The 19,686-nt window shown below is 40.4% G+C and overlaps 1 protein-coding gene across 3 annotated transcripts in view; it reads left to right on the top strand.

The window, feature by feature from the left end:
• Positions 1 to 19,686, top strand: part of SEMA3D (semaphorin 3D) — a 204,918-nt gene that overhangs the window by 124,053 nt on the left and 61,179 nt on the right. For all 3 annotated transcript variants that reach the window (XM_020800516.3, XM_073000805.2, XM_078394234.1), the window contains exons 7-8: positions 1,783 to 1,911; positions 9,945 to 10,087. In XM_020800516.3, coding sequence (XP_020656175.3) covers positions 1,783 to 1,911; positions 9,945 to 10,087 — 272 coding nt within the window. The remainder of the gene's footprint in view (positions 1 to 1,782; positions 1,912 to 9,944; positions 10,088 to 19,686) is intronic.

The raw sequence follows: 19,686 nt of genomic DNA, 5'->3' as shown, positions 1-19,686 counted from the left end.
TTGTCACATCACCACAAGTATTTGGGGAAGGAGGATTTCATACTTGACATGAAAGTATTACAGTAACTTTTCTCCACCACTTAGATCTGGAGGAGCTTAAAGCACACTCAGTGTTGCAGTGGTAAAGTATAAACCCAATGCTTAATCTTTAGCTGTTTGTATGTGGACACGATTACCGCAGCAGTGGTCACACACACTGGTGAACAAGCTGTGTTCAGCATGGATGAACTCCAGAACAGCTAGATATGAGGGCGGGCTTAGACATGCAAGGTATACAAATTTATCATCCCAGTTCTTCTGAGGTATACGGAAGAGTGTCTTAAAAACAAATAAACAAACATCACTGTGAACTTGGTTGTAGGTGGATATAGCCAGCATACAGCGGCCACATGCAAAGGGGAAACAGGAGTGCAATGTCATAGTTCAGGAAGGTTATGTATACTGAAAAGATGAAGAGGACTAGAACTAGTGGACAAATAAGTTCCTTCTTTGGGACGTCCGTCCTCCCATTGCCAGAGGCACATTTTTTCTCCATCAATCAGTCTTACTGAGACTTTTTGGCGTTCCTTGAAATTTCTTCAGATGCTTTCATGAGGAAGGTCTTTTAACTTCACTGAAAATGGTAAGCATCTAGATAGATCACATGGAGGAAAGATGATATGTGAGTAAGCCTTCAAAAAGGATGGGTGATAACTGAATACTATTAACTAAAACATATCCTGTGGATAGTTACATCAAGAGTTTGCCTTTTTTAAAGCCTTCACTTATCAGCTTTAGAAAGGGCATCCAAGTGCATCATTTTTTCATGCCACTGTTATTGCACTATTTCATGTCCATCTTCTTTTAACAATATATTTTCTCCATATGATTCCTAGGAAGTAACAAATGTGCAGGAGATCAAAGAACAAGCTGAGTGCTGAAAGGCTCTTGTCATCAGGAGTTAAAGCAAGGATGGGCTGTTTCTTTTAAGCCTCCTACTTTATCCGTCAGTGAGCATGTCTGTCAGTTACAAGACATTAGTTACACTATTCATACTTCATTGTGACTTTTGCCTTTCAAAGTGTGTTGTGATCACTGTATGATGGAATCTTTTGGTCCCAAAATTAACTTTTAAAAATTAACAATTCCTATTTGTTTTTTAAAAAAGAATCAGAAGTCTTTGATTGTAAATACAGGGTCTGTTTTATAGAAAAGCTTTCTTCAGAGACCTCTACATGGGAAACTGGAACCATGGGTTTTGCTGAAAAGGGGATCTGTGGATTTATCTTCCCTGTCATACTTTCATTACTGAGTAGAATTGACCTTGTGGGTCTTGTGTTTTTGATAATTCTACGTTGTCAGCTGCTACTTGTTTTGAAGCAAGACTAAAGGGGAAGTTGCCAATCCTACCACCCAAATCACAGTGGTAGATGGGAGATTTAGTAGCAGGGGGCTCAAGCCATAGATTTCCCATCCCTGGAAAATATGCCTCTCTATCTGAAATGCTAGTGGCTGAAGAAGAAAGCCTGTTGCCTTCATGTCTGTATTGTGGTCTTATGAGAACAATTTGATTTTCCACTCTTTAAAACAGAATGCTAGAGTAAATGGTCTGATCCAAGGAAATTTTTATTAAAATTGGAAGCTTATCAACTCCAGAAAATAAATCAACTTCTGCATTGTTTTAAGACCGCATGACTGCATGGCTCTTTTGGGAAGAGATATACAGCAAGAGAAAACAAAAACATAGCCTCTGTATATCTCTCTGTGTCCACAGTTTTGATTTCTGTTTGCTTTTGTCTGTAGATGAATACCTCTACGCTGGGACTGCTTCTGATTTCCTTGGCAAAGACACTGCTTTAACACGTTCCCTAGGCTCATCACAAGACCACCATTACATCAGGACTGATATTTCTGAACATTACTGGCTCAGTGGTAAGAGGCTAAGCATCCTGCTGTAGAATGTTTTTTTTTTAATTGTTTTATAGTCCAGAATCTGATCTGCTGTATAGTATTAGCATGTATAAAATTGCAGGCATCCTTGTGTATTTTCAACCAGAGTCTGAGATCATAACTTGACTGTAAGTGGAGATCTTGAAAGTTGGGTGGAATGCTGCCCCATTCTCTACTGTGGAAGAGGCAGTTTCACATTGGACATGCATGTCCACTGTGGTATCTCCAGTTTTGCGAGCAACAAATTACTGATGAAGTTAATGAGGACTCTAGGCCTGAGATACTCTAGTGGGTCAGGCAGATGACAATGGGGAAAGACGCTTCAACAAGTATCGTGGGCCCAAACCGTGGAGGGCTTTATATGTGAGTGCCGAAACCTTGAACCTGATCCAGGACCCAATGGGCAACAGTGTGTATGTGAGCCAGGACTGGAGCGATACAATCAATTTTGCTCACACCAACAACCAGTCTGGAGCTGCTGAAGTCTCTAGGTCAGTCTCAAGGGAAGCTCCATGTAGAGAGCATTGCAGTAATTGACCAGGGAGACGACCAGAGCCTGTGCAAAATTCCTGAGGAAATCCTTGTCTAGGAAGGGGCAGAGTTCCTAAGCTGGGTAAAGGCTGATTCCAACACTTCTGCAATCTAGAACTCCCAAGAAAGAGCCAGGTTCAGAAGAAAGCCCAAATTATGAACATGGCCCCTGAGTGGGAGGGCAAGGACATCCAGTTTAGGAAGAATCTCCCAAACCTTTCAGAACCCCCCCCCCCAATCTGGTCTGGATTCAGTTTGAGCCTGTTAACCCTGGTCCATTCCAGTACAAAATCCAGGCAGTGTTCAAGGATCTGGACAGCATCCTCTGCAAAGGTGGTAACGAAGAGACAGAGTTGTGTGTTGTCAGTGTCCTGGTGGCACCTTACTCCAACTCTGCTGATGACTTCCCCCAACAGCTTCACATAGATGTTAAACACCATGGGGGATAGTGCCAACCCCTGGGGAACCCTATACCTTCAGGTCCAAGGGGCTGACATTTCATCCGCTAGCTGAACTCTCTGGACACAGTCCTCAAGAAAGGATCAGAACCAGCTCAATGCTAGGCCTCCAGTATCAGTCTCCAGGAACCTGTCCAGGAGGTTGGTTGATGGTATCAAAAGCCGCAGAGAGATCCAAGAGTACCAACGGGGTGCATCAGCCCCCGTCAGTTTCCCTTAAAAGGTCATCCTGCAGCGCGACCAGTGTCATCTCAGTACCCTCTTGAGACCTGAATCCAGACTGGAATAGATCAAGGCAGTCCTGCTACTCCAGGTATGTCTGAAGCTGATTTGCCACCACTCTTGATCACCTTGCCCAGGAATAGTACGTTAGTGACTGGACGGTAGTTGTTAAGGCTGTCTGTCACTAACTGGGGCATTTGATGATGGGTGGGACAATAGCTTCTTTTAAATGTGAAGGGAGGATTCCATCCCCGAACAATGGGTTAATGTTTACAACCCATAACCCCCTTAGTGGATCTAATTAATCATGCTCCACAAGGATCCAGCGAGGAGGTGGTAGGGCTACAGCTAGCTAACAGCCTGGAGACTTCCTCCACCACTACAGGGTCAAACTGAACCAACTGAGTGGAGAGAGATGGGGTAGCAGTAGTCACCACCGGATCAACTAAACTACTGATGGAGTTGAGGTCAGCATGAATGGCCTCAATTTTAATTCTTAAAAAGGGTGCAGACTGATTGCTCATAAACTCAAAACATGGCTGTAAATGGCCAGAACTGGTAAGGTTATAGACCACTTGGAACAGTTCCGCCTGTTGGTTCACAGCCTCACCAGTCATCCAGATACTAAAAGCCTTACTAGCCCTTTTTAGGGCATTGGTATGTTTATTGGCCATAATCTTGACACTATCCGTATTTTGAGCTAGCTAATCTTTTCTCCACCTTCTCTGTAGCCATCTCCATGATAACTTCATAGCTTGCAGCCCCTTGGTATACCAACGGGCCTGGTGAGCTATGAAGTGGAGAGGGTGTTTGGGGATGATTGTGTCAGCCACCTGGGTCATCTCCAGATACCACCTATTAACCTGGGCTTCAACAGTATTGTCTACCATCTCAGCTGGAAGCCCTCCCAGAGCCTCCCAAAATTGATCCAGGTCAAGAAGCCTGCGAGGATGGACCAATTTCACATGTCCATTATCCCTCCAGGTCAGGGGTCACTGTGGACAGGTTGAATCTCAGTAGGAAGTGATCTCTCCATGACACTAAGGTTACTTAATTATAATTAGAAACACCTAGTTACTTTTAAAATTCATTTATTAAAGGTATTTTAAGATATATTTAGAGTAATTTAACATATTTTTTCTTACGATTTATGTGATTTGTTTATCAATATGATGTGGCAAGAAAAATATTCTTTGGTGATGCAGTATCAGAATTGGTCACCACAGGAAACTAGAAATTATCTCCATGTATTTAATTTTTTTGGCTCAATTATATGTTAATAAGTTTGAACACAATGAATTACTTGCATAGTCGGAGCAATGATAATGATAACAGCAGGCTAGCAATTGAGAAGTAATAGGTAATTCAGCAAGTTCATTCTAAAATATAGCATTCTGAACTCCTGCCTGAGCACTTAATATCAGGTTAAAATTATAATACGTAGAAGACCACCCCCAGAAGAAGGGAATGGTAAACCACTTTTGAGTGCTATTTACTTAGAAAACCCTGAAAAGATCATCATAAGTCAGAATTGATTTAGTGGCACACAGTTATATTATTATAAAGGACAGTTACTTAGGATGAGGCATACTTGAAATATAGGCTCAAAAGTGAGGCAGAGGAAGGAGCCATGGCTGTTTTACACGATGCAGAAAAAGTAACACCTTACCATAATAGTAATACACAAATATTGCCCCTAGCCAGAGCTATATATTCTGAAACTGATTGTATAAACAGATACAATGGTCTGTGCAGTTACGTGTTATGCTGTGCAGCAGGGATGTGCTTCCCTAGTCAGAGGAATGGGGTCTTGAGAGAGAATTGCAAGTATGAAAATACAGTCTCAGAGCTGGATAAGGACAAAGTTAGAGTCTCTTGAAAAGAGCACAAGGCAGGCCAGCCTTATTCTGTGCACCTTTTATTCATGCACACAGTAGGTTTGGAATCCTGTTCACATCATTAGTATGTTGATATGATCTTTGTTTGCAGCCATATCTAGAAAAATTAAAGACTTATTTTCTTGGGCAAACTAGAATTTCAACTTCACAATCTTCACACTCAAGGGTGTTTCTTCAAATGTTTGTGCAGACCCTCTGGATGTTAAAGAAAAGGTGCATCCAACACTTGTATATTTTAGTTGCACACCTGGCTGGTGCCTGTTAGATATTAGAAAATGCTGCATCCTTGCATAATGCTATCCAAGTTATTTCATACAGTTATTGTGAATATTGGAGAACATGGTGTGAGTAAGGAGAATACTCCAAGGAAAAAATAGAAATAAGTTGCTTTAGAAAAGGAACTTCACAAAAGGCATAATGCTTTGTTATTCCTCTGTCACTCTGAACACAGTAATTTTGCATATTTTTGAAATTAATGTGTGTTTTTCTTTGTAGTTAAAAACAAACCCCATTCTCTGGATTATTTGGAAACACTGGACTTGAACTCCTATTCCCATAGATAGAATATCTCTCTATTTGAACATAAAAGTACATATCACGCCTGTGAAGAACAACTTAAAAACCACTAAGGGAACATTAAAAGGGCTTCCTAAATGGAAGTACTGCTTTTCTTATTCCTATTAAAGTACATCTTAAAAGCTAGTGAACTCTTTTCAAAATAAATTCCCTTATATACATGCAGTGGTGCCATGGCCAAAACCACACACATAGAAATAATGACCATTTTATACACAAACCTTGAAGTGGATGTTCAAATGTGTTTCTTTTGGCCATTGATTGTCTCTTACACTGAGAACATGGTACCCCGCAATTCAAGTTTGCTGTGTGGCTGTGATGGGTGAGTGGCAAAGCAAGGCTTTTCTGACCATAAGAAGATTGAGACTTCCTACCATTGCACAGAAGGCTCTTTGTGCATCCAGTAACTCAGCAATACATTCCTCTCGTTTTCCTTCTTCCTTTACTAATATGCAGTTGCAGACCCACATTAAAACAAGAACAAAATAATAAAATAATTATTTCATGTTCTTCTTCTCTGACCGTCATTATGCTTTTTAAACTTCACTAAATACTTCTATTTTCGCAATATGCGAAACAGCACTTACAGGCATCCCATGTTCTTCTGACTGAACTCTGTTCTAACTAAGCCTCGGTGGATCAGACTATTTTCTGTCTGTGTCAGTTTCTCACATGTTCGTATATTTGTTTCCCTGTGAACCTTTGTCACTATTTATTGTACATACTTCATGCATCTTTTATGGTGAAATTTGTATCTTAATTTGCTGTTGATGCATTTTTGTTTCCAAAATTGCATCATAAAATGTGAAGGTTAGGTTTATTCCAATCCAATCTGCATACTAAAGGTACAAATAAAATTAGTTTGTTTTCAAAGGCAGATCAAGTTGCCTTCTAGACTCTAGAGCGTAGCTAACATAAAGTACCTTGAAGTCAATAGAAATAGCTGTGAGAGAGCAGATCCTGCCCCCAGCAGCTTCATGGGATACTGACATCTTTGCCATTGGTGTGAGTAATGGGAAGGCTCCCTGTGAAGATGCCAAGGATGGTCTCCTGAAAATCTATAGCAGTGTATGCTTAAAGAAAATGAAATAGAGTAACTACAGACAAAGGCCAGGGAAAGAAAAGGTCATGATTAGGAATAGGGATGCAAAAATCTGTGTTCTTCTTCCAACAGTCTTGATCTGTTCCTGTTTCCCTAACAGGCTGTGTCCCCCACCCCACTCTGCATACACATTTTCTCATACATGCATGTTTTTATGTTTCTTTGCTTTGAGTAAAGTGTTTAAAATATCCATTTTCATCACATAGATCTGTGCATAGCTTTAGATATCTCTGCTTTCCCCTCCAGAGGCACCTCCTGCTTTAAAAAATATTTCAGTTTTAAAGTCAAGATGTGGCCTTTTCCTTTGGCAGTCTTAATAGGTAGCATTTTCACATGGAAAGGCAAATCCAGTCAATTTATTTTCCATTCCTGCTTCGGAGCTGCTGATAAAAACTAGAGTAAGATTGTGCAACCGCTTACATCTCTGCTCTGAAAGGAGAGTCAGGGAGGAGCTGAAGCGTCAAAGCTGCTTGCTAGCCATCTTCCTTCCATTTGAGACTGCAAGGAACCATCATCTGAACATGACCCCCTCTTTAGCACTCACACACTCACAAGGAAATTACTCTTCTCTAACTTCCCCAAATAGGGAGCAATTCCAGTCACACCAATAACACAGGTGTATTTTAGCACAGGAGTCAGCACTTCTCCTGCCTGGAATTCATAGAAGAAAAGGTACATTAAATGTACTTAGATGAAACAGACACCCCTGTATTACAGGTGTAGGAGCTGGTCATGAGCAGACAGGCTTGTGGCAGAAATCATGCTGCAGATGTAGTGTCCTGTGAATTGGCTCTAAACATGGACACATTTAAAATAAGTGAAGAAGTCTGTGTGCTTAGAGCATGAAAAATAATACAAAGTGTGCTGTGAGAATTCTCCAAAAGAAGAAGTGAGTGCTTCATTCCTTTATTTCGTGGTTACTCTTCTCTGGCAGGAGATTAGAGAAGCCTATGGAGAAAGGGCCTCTTCAATTTACCTTCTTCACACCATTGCTTTGGAGTTGAGGGATATTAACGGGGGGTTTGCCCTGTTAGCCCTATTGAGTGGCAGCAGTTTAACAACAACAACAACAACAACAACAACAAAGGAGAGGTTTCAATTTGAACTCAGTTATGACTCTTATACCCTGTTCTTTCATGTTCTGTTTCTGTAGCCCTAAAGAAAGACCCTACTATCAGTCTTACGCAGACAGTATTCCATGGTTTGAAAAATTGTTATTGTTACTTTGGCTCACATCTCTCAGAATTCCCTAATCAGCATTGGTGGGGTCTGGCAGCAATAGAACCAAAAAGTAACTTCTACATGCTTTACTCAGAACTCATTTAGTGGTAGTACAAAGGGTTTCAAGACACACGTGTTTGTCTGCACCACCTGTGGAGATGAAGCTCCACCCATCCCTTAGATGTTCAGGAACAACTTCTGAACAAGGAGCCTATTCATTCCTTGTAGATGCCTCAATTGACTCCGAACTCCAGAAGAGTGAGGAGTGAAGAGGATTCCTGTGAACCTGCACTCCCTTTGCGCTCATATTGACCCACTGCACAAGTAATGTCTACGCAGGACTTTTGTATGTCTGAAATTTGGCCAGAAGCCTCAAGTTGAATTCTCTTAGAATGTCTGTACAGTTGAAAAAAAGTGAAGCCAAAGAGATTCCCAATGTTGTAATCATGTTCTGCTCTATTAAAAACACAGTATTAAAAATGGCATAGTGTTTGTATATTTAGCTCATTCTGGTGTCGAGAAATTGGCTGGTTATATTTTTCTAATCAAGGAAAACACAGATGCATAAACATATACACACATGAGATTAAACCATCCATTCAATTTTTTGGCTTTACATGAAGAATGGTAGACGTTTATGTAATTGAACAGTTAGCATTAAATTGCTTGATGGAATGAGGCATCCTTCATTTAGGAGTTTTTGAAATGATATGTTAGTATTAAGAAATGCCCTTTTCACTATAAGTTGAGTTAGCTTATAGCTCCAGTGAGCATCTCTGTTGCAGATAAACAGCACACTCCTATTTACATAGAGAAGGTCCCAATTTTAATCCCTGGCATCTCTTGTAAAAAGGATCCTAGGGGACATAAAATAGAGAAAAGATTTCTGCTGAGACCTCAGAGAACTACAGCCTGTGAGACAAAATGTGTCTGTGATGGGTCCAGCGATGGGCTGATTTGGCATAGACAAGAATTGCTTACAGCTCTCACCAGTGGAGGAGACCAGAAGCTAGGCCTCATCTGGGTCTGGAAAGGATGGTGATGCCCACCTCAGTGGAAATTGTGAGATATCTGACATGTGCAGACTCTACCTCAGCTCTGCTATGTCCCACAATTCTTCCTAGAACAAGATACATATTAATAGTCATGAAAGTGGAGAGTATTTAAAGGACTTTCTAGGGAAAAAATATAGATGATGGTATGAGAGAGAAACAAAACAAAATAAAAACAAAGGAAGAATAATGAGTAAGTCAAGAAGAACCTAAACAACAGTACAGTCATTTGTGAATATTCTTTGTAATACTTTAGGATTTCACCTCTGTGGCACTGAAGGCAGACTTCCTTAGACATGTTTTTTCTGCTGTTTTGGTTGACTGATTTAATTTGATGACTGAGTGAAGAGTGACAATTATTGGGAGAACACACATCTCTGTCAGTCACAGTTCTAAGTGTGTCTCTTTCTGCCAAATTGTACACAGGCATAGGGGTGGCTTCATAATTTTTCCTGGAAAAGTACAGTGAATTCATTCATTTATTTGAAAATGGATCTTTAAACATCATCTTGTTAGCTTTTGTACATAGAGCGGGACATAGCTTTTTTTTTTTTTTTTTTTGCCTCAGGAAGCGAATGTCTTTGGCCAGGCCTCTGTACCTGTGTTTTTACCTTAATATGCTGTTGTGTATTAGAGCAAGTTGGGAGTAATCAATTACCTTGCTGTTTAACATTTTGATTGTGCTCTGTTTTGTCTTGCATTCTTCCCTGGCATGTCTTACATTCCATTACAATCTGAAATATGGACATAATGCTGAACTGTGGTTTTAGACAGGAACCACAAAAATAGGAGAAATAGGAGCTGGGCTAGTGCAGAATGTAAGGGTGACCCTTTGCTTCACTACTGTTAAGCATGAGTAAATGTTAGAACTGTACTGGTTACTGGTTCCAGTATCTTGCATCTTCTCACAAGGATTGGAAAATATAGTCAAATTGTTATTTTCCCCCCTCTTTAGGAGCAAAGTTTATTGGAATCTTCCCTATCCCGGATACATACAACCCAGATGATGACAAAATCTATTTCTTTTTCCGAGAAATTTCTCAAGATAGCACCACCTCTGACAGAACTATCCTTTCCCGAGTTGGCCGAGTTTGTAAGGTGAGCAATTGTGTATTTTAGTAAAGTGAACTCCATCGCGTCGTTTCCTTGATAAATACTAATTGCCCCAGGGAGGAAATTACTTCCCCCAAAGTGCTGTCTAGTCTACATATAATAATGTGGATTACTAATGAAGTCTAGAATTCTTGCAGCCTGTCCTTCACTGTTGGTTTAATAAGCCAGCTGGCATTTTGGAATTCCAATATTTTCACAATTGATAATGAAGTTAAATAGTAGCCAATTTAATTACCAGTCACTGAGTAGTGAGAGTCTCGTTCTCATTTCACAAATCATCATTAACCCAAACAAACTAATCTGGCCTTGTTTTTGTAGTTCCCTGGTATGTGTTTGCCCATTTGCTTTTCACAGGGGTTGGTCTGTATTCTTTCACCTTTCCAGTACCTGTCATTTGCTTATTTTATTTACCCAGAATTCCAATGCTTGTGGTTTGCCGTTGTGGTTTCCTTGCCTGTAACAACCTGCTTGCCATATTCCCACAATTTCTGACCACATCCACATTCTCGGTAATGCCTTTAGACCTCTAAGGCTGCCTTTGGTTTGCATTTTTTTAAACAGGAACCACTTCATTCCACATAAGAAGCTACTTCTGAAATGGGGGTGGGGGTGGGATTCCCACTGCATTTTTAGCTAAGAGGGGTGTCAGGTTTTCTTGGGGGGAAAAATCCCAGCATGTGCCTAAAACAACACTTGGGATTGCAACTATATGTGTGCATTGTGTTTTCGGCTTGAAGATAGCAGAGCTGAACCAATTTTTCTCATAAAGCATTGTTTTTCTGAGAAGTTTTCTGGTTTTATCTCTGCTCCCATAACAACAGACGGCTGTTTTTGCATGGTAGGGAGGTAGGGTTTTTTTTTCCTGTCATGCCACAGAACTCTATATCCAGGGTACTGTGAATTATATAAAATGGTGGTCAGATTTGTGGATCAAGCTTGGCCAGTAACCATGGGTATTGTTATGCAGGGTTTTTTCCATATACTGTATCAAGGAGGAAGCTATGGGTAATTAAAAATAAGAAGGGAACATTTCCATACTTACAGATATACTAGACAAGAAGTTGGGGAAAAGAATTATATTTGAAACCAGGAGAAAGTTAGGCTCATTAGCTGCAATTAGAAACATTGTTTTAATTTGTGATTTATTAGATTAGATTTAGATTATTCATCCTTAAATCTCAAGAGACTATGGTAACATGCTCTGAATGGAGGACTTGGAACAACATCTAATGTGGCTGAGAAGGCCTATTCAGGAGTGACAATCCCTTCCACTCTGAAGACAAATGCAATCTGTCCCCTGACCAGCTCCCTGATTTTGCTGGTTTTGGGACTGCCTCTTTGCCTCGGCCTGATGGACAAGTGTCTCTTCAAAATGGGAGAGGCCATGATGCACCACGTGCCTCTAGGCTGAATGGTCAGATGTCAAGGTTTCCCATCTGTTGAGGTCCATTCCTAAGGCCTTTAGATCCCACTTGCAGATATCCTTGAAACACAGCTGTGGTCTCCCTCTGGGCGATTTCACTGCACTAATTCTCCATACAGGAGATCTTTTGGAATCCGACTATCAGCCATTCTCATGAAATGCCCGAGCCAACATAGATATTGCTGTTTCAGTAATGTATACATGATAAAAATTCCAGCTTGTTCTAGGACTACTCTATTTGGAACTTTGTCTTGCCAGGTGATACCCAAAATGTGTCAGAGACAACACATATGGAATGTGTTCAGCTTCCTCTCCTGCCATACACAGAGGGTCCAGGACTCACTGCAGTACAGGAGTGTACTCAGGACACAGGCTGTATAGACCTGGATCTTGGTATATGCCGTCAGCTTCTAATTAAGCCATACTATCTTTGTGAGTCTGGAGAACATGAAAGCTGCTTTGCCACTGCATTTAGCCAGCTCGACATCTAGGGAGAGAGTGTCAGAGATCATTGAGCCAAGGTACACAAGTACAAGTGTTTTATTAAGGTCAATGAATAATGTACAATTATTTCTAACTGGTGAATAAATTCATTTTTGCCTTTAAAATGCTATAAGACAGCCCCTCAAACAGAGATGCCAAAATCACAGAGAAGCTACCCTGACTCTCCTCTGCAAGCCCTGCAGGTCTAGTGAAGTTTGAGTTTCAGATGTCAGAGTTATACATACACTGAGCAGCTGGCTTGGGGAAACCAAATCTTCATCAAACCTGGAGGGATTGTAGAGTCAGGGGAAACTTCTCTGTGATTTTGGTCTCTAGATGCCTGGGGGGCTGTTTTTTAGCCCAACAAATCAACAAATCAAAAATTACTAAAAATTCATTGATTCATATTCATCGGGTGAGAATGAATAGAAGAATTAGCAATATTTGACAAATTTTGCAATTCATTTTTTAATTTTTGCCCATCTCTAATTGTAACCATAAACTATGGTTTTGTCTTATGTCAGAACCAGCCTGGTATAAGAAATCTTCACTACAAGGTCTTTATTTCCCTCTCTCCACTGAACAGTGCTCTCCGAAAACAATTTGTTACCTGAACTATAGCACCAAATATTATCTCTCCAGAACAAGGTGCCCAATATTCAAGGCTGATTAAGTTCTTTGGCCTACTGAGCTCCCCTAGGAGATGCTTCTGGGCAATAAACAATTCAGTAATATCAAATTAAATAGAAACCATTTCATTCAGTCCCACAGTGGCTGCTCGAAATCATCATTTCGCTGTGTCTAATAGTAGGGTTAGCCATGCTGAGATAGCTATCCTTTCAAGTTTTTCTGAATGATGTTTTATCACGTGGTTGACTCAGACATTATCACATGCTATATATCTACAACAGCTGGACTATATCTGTTCCACCAGTATTGAATCTCATTAGTCCAACCGACTGGATAATCATTTGCAGTTGCGTAGGTGAGTGGGAGGCAGTTCTCTGGGCAGAGAATGAGCAGAACCTAAGTCTTCAAAGTTCAGGGAAAATTGTTAAGTGTTTTAACCAATTTGCCATCAGGACTCAAATGATGCTGCATCTTTGGGTCAAATTTATGTCAATATATTCACATTACCTTGTAATTTGACATTTCAAATGACCAGTTATTCCTGCTTAGCATTCCTTCACTTCAAATTTCTTTGAAAGAAAGAAAGAAAGAAAGAACTAACCATATACTATTTAGATGCAGTTTTTAAGCTCCAACTCTTAATTCAAGTTTGTGTCATGTTTCACTCCGCGTACCACCAAGGGGATAGAGTTATAAATTGCGAGGAAGTTCTTTCAACATTCACAATCAGGCTGAAATGCATAATTTGTCATGACAAATGGCATTTGTGATATTTTGCTTTTTAGGAAAAGAAGTTATCAGCAGCTTATCTGCAGTAGCCAGCAATTCTTATTCTGCTTGGGGAAAACTAGAATGTTCCCACTAATATCAAATGAAATAGTGAGAAGGCCTTTGTTTTGGTTTGGTTTCCTTTATAAAGGATTAGGTATTTCTAACACTAGTCAAAGAGTTCACAAACAACTCAGGTTTGAAAGTGTGTCAACACACTGCTTCATAAATGATGCATGATTCGTGCACATTTAAAGAGGGGACAACTGAATCAGTCTGTTTGCATCCTATGTCGTGTTTATTCACTCATAAATCCATATTACAGTATCTCCTTTTCATATTGATCTAAGGTTTTTTTTAAAAAAAGGACCATCTATTTCAATTTTCTTAATTGAGTGGTAACCATCTAATTAGGGTTTATATCGTATGTATGTAACTTCCCATGGCTAATAGCAGCTAATCAACAAGGTGCTGGAACATGTCTCAGTTGTGTGCGTGGCTATGTATTCAATTGTGTCACCAAGATGCATCCCAGTGCTTTGCCAATTTGCTGTAATTAGTCATGACAAATTACACAAATCTTATATGAACATTTATTTATTTATTTATTTATTTATTTATTTATTTGTTTGTTTGTTTGTTTGTTTGTTTGTTTGTTTGTTTGTTTGTTTGTTTGTTTGTTTGTTTTGTTTTGTTTGACTTCTATACTGCCCATCTGGCTACAAGGCCGGTCTGGGCAGTTTACACTTTAAAAAGAGATACAAAAAATAAAGACATTGTCAAATTACAACCATCAGTGATGGGTATCATTTGACCTGAATGCACCTTATCTTTACTGATCTTGGAAGCTAAAGGTAGCCATGCTTGGCTAGTAGGTGGCTGGGAGACCACTGGAGAATCAGGGGAGAAGCTAAAGCTTAGTGGTGGAGCACATGCTTTGGATGCAGAAGGTCCCACATTCGGTTCCCAAACATCTCAAGCTAGGGCTAGGAAAAATCTTTCCTGAATCCCTGAAGAGTCACCACATGTGTGAGCTAACTGTACTGGATGAATGGTCTTACTCTGTATAAGACAACTTCTCATGTTACACTTTGGGTAGAATATTTACTTATTGTAATATATCTCAACATGTGAGATATTCCACAATGTCTTACATATTGCACAGTATCTACAATATTTTAATAATGGCACTGTTCAAATAATATATTAGCAAAATTATAATTTGCCAAAAAGAAAGAAGCACCAACCCACTCCCCCCAAAATCTTTTTTTTTGGTGACGCTGTCTGAAGATAGTAAAAGTAATGAGAATCAATCAGAGATGGGCAGCATGTGGTAAAATCGCAAGAGGATTTACTGCTGTTTATCCTGTGCCCTGGTCCATCAGACTCTATCCCAATGTGCCAAAGTAGTCACTGATATACATAATCCAGATCCCCATCCCAAGTCATTTCCAGACTCTTCTTTTATGGGAAAAAAGGAGATTCTAGAAACCTTCATTTCCTTATACTTTGTTCATTCATGCCAGGACAAAAGCTATGCTGCTTCCTGGTTGTCTTGCCCAGACATGTTGTGGAATATGCAGACAGGAACATACCTCTTAATTATTTTTGTCCTTTGCTCACTGATCCGGGACTAGTCTTTTGAAAAAAATGTCCTGCAGTAGATACTGTTGGGGGTAGTGTTGGGGGTTTGCCAAATAAGCACCTTTTTAAAATGGCATTTCCCACGCACTTTCGCAGACAGTATCTCATGGACTTTCAGACTTTTGGATTAATGATTTCTATCAATTCAGAGCATCAAGAGATGACATTTAAAAAGCAGATGGTCACTGGAGTGATCTCATTTCCGCGTCTGCTATCCCATAAACATCCAAAGCAGGAAACGCTCTGCACAGACTTGCCAGATGTTAGAGTTTAACTTGGATGGCTTGCTTTGTTTTTCCCATCATGGATCCCTATAGGGCAACATCTACTGTCCGGGTTGTGGTGTAGCAATATCTGACAAATCTGTATGTTTATGTGCAGTAATATGAAGTATTGCAGATTATACTTATAGGTTATGATAAATTCTTTGGCTGCTAACATGCCTTACCGATTATGAGATAAGGGGCTTTCCATTACAGACTTAACTAAATGTGCAGTGGGCCCAGAACAGGTCTGATAAAGGAGTACATCTACACATGAATAGGGACGTGGTGGCGCTGCAGGCTAAACCGCAGAAGCCTGTGCTGCAGGGTCAGAAGACCAAGCAGTCGTAAGATCGAATCCACACGACGGAGTGAGCGCTCGTCGCTTGTCCCAGCTCCCGCCAACCTAGCGGTTTGAAAGCATGCAAATACAAGTAGATAAATAGGGACCACCTCGGTGGGAAGGTAACAGCATTCCGAGTCTAAGTCGCACTGGCCATGTGACCACGGAAGATTGTCTTTGGACAAAACGCTGGCTCTATGGCTTGGAAACGGGGATGAGCACCGCCCCCTAGAGTCGAACACGACTGGACAAAAATTGTCAAGGGGAACCTTTACCTTTACCTTTACTACACATGAATGTCTAGACTTTGATGTTCATCAGTCATGTCACAAGCATGTGCCAATATTCTTAAATGGCCAAGCAGGGCCAACATCATTAGCAGATCAGTCCTCTGCTAACTCCTCCTCATCCTGAAAATCTGATGGCAGCCTAGCTTCCTGATCCCAGCTGTTCAGGACACAGAATGCTTTGAGGGCTGGGGAGCCTCTCCAAACAGGGGTAAGCCTCCCACCACCATGGGAAAATAATATTGTGGAGTGCAAAATGAGAATCAACCTCTTTTTTTGGTCAGGAGTTCCCTTTTCAAATGACTGCGAGTAGAGGCAGAGGGAGAGTCCAGATTCTAATGTTCAGAAGCTGTTGGAAGCTGTTGCAAGTCTGTGTCATCCCAGAAAATGAGAATTATCTTTCCCAGGTTAGCAAGAGATGGGTTAGGAGTGAAAACTATAGTTTACCAGTGAGGTATTTGGCATGCCACAAATAATTTGTTATTATTTCATTCACATTATATTTACAGTAAGTGGTAATTTATTATTGGTGTGTTTTTTACTGAGTTAAATGCAGTGGAGGGCCAGAAAGCATACCCAGAATCATCCCTGCTTGTGCTGTTTGTTAACCCCTAATGAGATGTTGAAGGAGAAAGTTATTTTAACACAGACTGAGATTTTGGCAATATCTGCATTCAGGCAGTTTATATATAACTGTAAATGCTATAGTCCCTATAGGTACAGGAATACACTCTTGCCCTTCCCTTAATCTGGGTACACTACTCTTGTGCTGCTATATATGGGAGATCGCCATGTGAGTTAAGACCCTGGAAAATTTGCCTCTCCATGCACAGAGAGCCTCCACTGATAGCTGCGGATTTTTTCTTCAAACTTGTCGCTATCTGTGTGCAGGAGAGCAAAAGTATCAAAATAGAGGGTGTGGACCTGAATACTCCCCTCTAACCATGGTAACTGTAAAGAGATAATCAACATTTGACTAGTACTGCTGAACAATTGAATTATGGAGGGTGCGGGAAGCAATCATGAATAACCTACAATAAATATTTCACTCTCTTGTGTTGCAAAGTGAAACATAAAAATGGTCCAATAAACTGAATGTGTATACCATTCTACTTTCATTGTTGTTCGTGCTTATCACAACCAATTCTTTCTACTGACTCGTAACTGACCAGATAAGCGGGATATAAATAGAATGAATGAATGAATGAATGAATGAATGAATGAATGAATGAATAAATAAATAAATAAATAAATAAATAAATAAATAAAGACTAAACTATATTCCACAAATATTTTGTGAATATTTGTATTAAGGATACAGTCAACCTTTGACTTACAAACGGCCCTACTTACGAACAATTCGACTTACGAACTGCTCCAATAGGGAAATAGGGAATTCAGCTTGCAAACTTCCCCCAAATTATGAACAGAAAAAGTGCCTCCCTCCCTCCCCACCTCTCAGCTGATTGTAGAGGCTTCCGGAGGCTTGCTCAGCACCTAAAAAGGTAGGGGAATAAAACTGGAAATAAAAAATGCTGCTTTTCCCTTGCCCTCGGGAGGCTTCTGAAAGCGAGGGGAGCAGAGGGGGAGTGCAAGGGCCCCCCATGCCCCCCCTGCTTTCTGAAGCCTCCTGGAGTTCTGGAGGCCTCCATGAGGTCTCAGTGAGAGTTCTCTTCTGAATGACTCATGCTCAGGTGCACAAGAACAGGATAGCTGCTGTCTTGTTGATCTTAGAAGAGTCAAGAGTCTTTTAATCAATCAGTCCTGCTAATCTTGCTGCACATATGTGTTTTCTTCACAAATTAAGAGACACTGATTTTATGTAGAATCATTTCGAACAAATTGCAGAATTCTTGATGGGAAATTAAAGTTTTGTTCTTGCAACGAAGGTGAAAATTTTCAAAGAGACCACTGATAATTAGACAGGCTGCCTCAATATGTCAAGACTGTCTGTCTCACCAAGAACAATAAATTTTGTGAGTAGTCTCCACAACCCTACTGTTGATCCAATAATGAATATGTATCCCTTTCTAGACAACAGAAAAGACCCCAGACTCATCAATGCCAGGATTGTAGAACCATGGCTGAACTTGCTTTGATGTCCTCTAGAGAATGTCAAGCCCATCAGTTCTCTTCCATAACACACAGCCTCAGGATAGTTCAAGTGCCAGGCTAAGGCAAATATTTGACTCAGCCTAGCTAAAGGAAGTGGAAATAAGACCAGATGGAGGCCTAATCTAACACTTTAAGCAGTACAGTATTAAGAACCTAGTTTCTGCCTTCATCTGTCTCTTCATGGTGCCAATAGAAGCAGGTGGCTCTGTGAAGTCTCTCACTGATAGGACCCTCATCCTTGGAATGCACAACTGTTGTCTATCTCAGCTGTCTGCATGATTGCCATTGTGTAAGCAAATGACACAGCATGCAAATGACAACCACAGTCTCTCAGCAGCATTCTCTGTTCATCCTTTGTTTCAGTGGAGCAAGTCCATCTTTTACTCCCACAAACACTCGTCTTCCCCTATATTTCTTCATTTTGCCCTTGTCCAGTTGAGAAATTTCCAGGGGGGGTAGCTGTGTGAGGGTTTTACTACCAAGTGAGAAAAAGGAAAGTTGACTCACCGTGAAGTTGCATCTGGGAAATATCATTTCCCTGGGTAAAATCAAGTTAACTGGTCACACAAGGAAAGAGAAGGAAATTGACTAAACAGTCTTGTTTGCAGCTTGTTAACATAGCTCTCCTATAGCCCTCCTCATCTGCCGAAGGCAAAGTTACAGAAGAACTAATAAGCTGAAAGCAAGCCGTAGCAATTTCCTTTCCAGTGTGAATGGATGTGCTATGAAAAAAGTAGAAGCCTAAGCAGTGGAGCAAAAACCTATGGTTGGGAGAAGGACTCTAGGCTGATTTGCATTCGCTTTTGTGTTATATGGGTAGCGGGGGGCAGGGGAATGAGAACCAGACTACCCCAATCCCATAGCATTTCCCACATTTTCTGTCAGTGGAGTCACACTCTCAGTTTGTTGCAACAGAGCCACTCTTGTGGCACCTCAAAAGGCTGAGGCCGTGACTACAGTGGCAAGCCGCCCAGAGACCTTTGGGTAGTGTGGGTGGCATATAGGTTAAATAAATAAATAAATAAATAAATAAATAAATAAACAAACAAACAAACAAACAAACAAACAAACCAAAATAAAATAAAATAAAATAAAATAAAATAAAATAAAATAAAATAAAAATCAAATTAGAGCAATTGGGCTTTGGCGCAACTTGATTCACAGTCTATTTTACTATTAGGCGAATAGAAGATCACCTAATCTTCTATCCAGATTAGGTGATCACACAGAGGCCACGGATGCTTTCAGTGCTAGTGTCCACAGTGACCCCTTGATCCATTGCAGTTTCATCCACAGTACAGTGCACCTTCCCTAGATCCCACCCTTTGTCTAACTCTGGGTCTCTTTTTATTTTTCACTGTAAAGCTGATGGGCTGTTTAAAGTGTTACATGGCACAAGACAAAAAGGGAGAGTTTTCCAAAGTTCTGCATAACATGTAAATGCACGTACACATGCCACAAAATCACAGTAGTCTGCTATAGTTTATTGATATTGTTTCTGTTTCATTCCAAACTTTTGTCCATGCAGGGGTGATCTACCACTAAACAGATGTGATAAGGTGATCTGGTTTGTTTCAAAAAATGAAAATAAATATTTCATGGTGCTTAGGGAGAAAGATCACAGGGGT

The sequence above is a fragment of the Pogona vitticeps genome, chromosome 5 (assembly GCF_051106095.1).
Source record: "Pogona vitticeps strain Pit_001003342236 chromosome 5, PviZW2.1, whole genome shotgun sequence".
Classification (NCBI taxonomy): domain Eukaryota; kingdom Metazoa; phylum Chordata; class Lepidosauria; order Squamata; family Agamidae; genus Pogona; species Pogona vitticeps.
The sequence above is the reverse complement of the archived record's forward strand: the minus strand, read 5'-3'. Positions and strand labels throughout refer to the sequence as shown.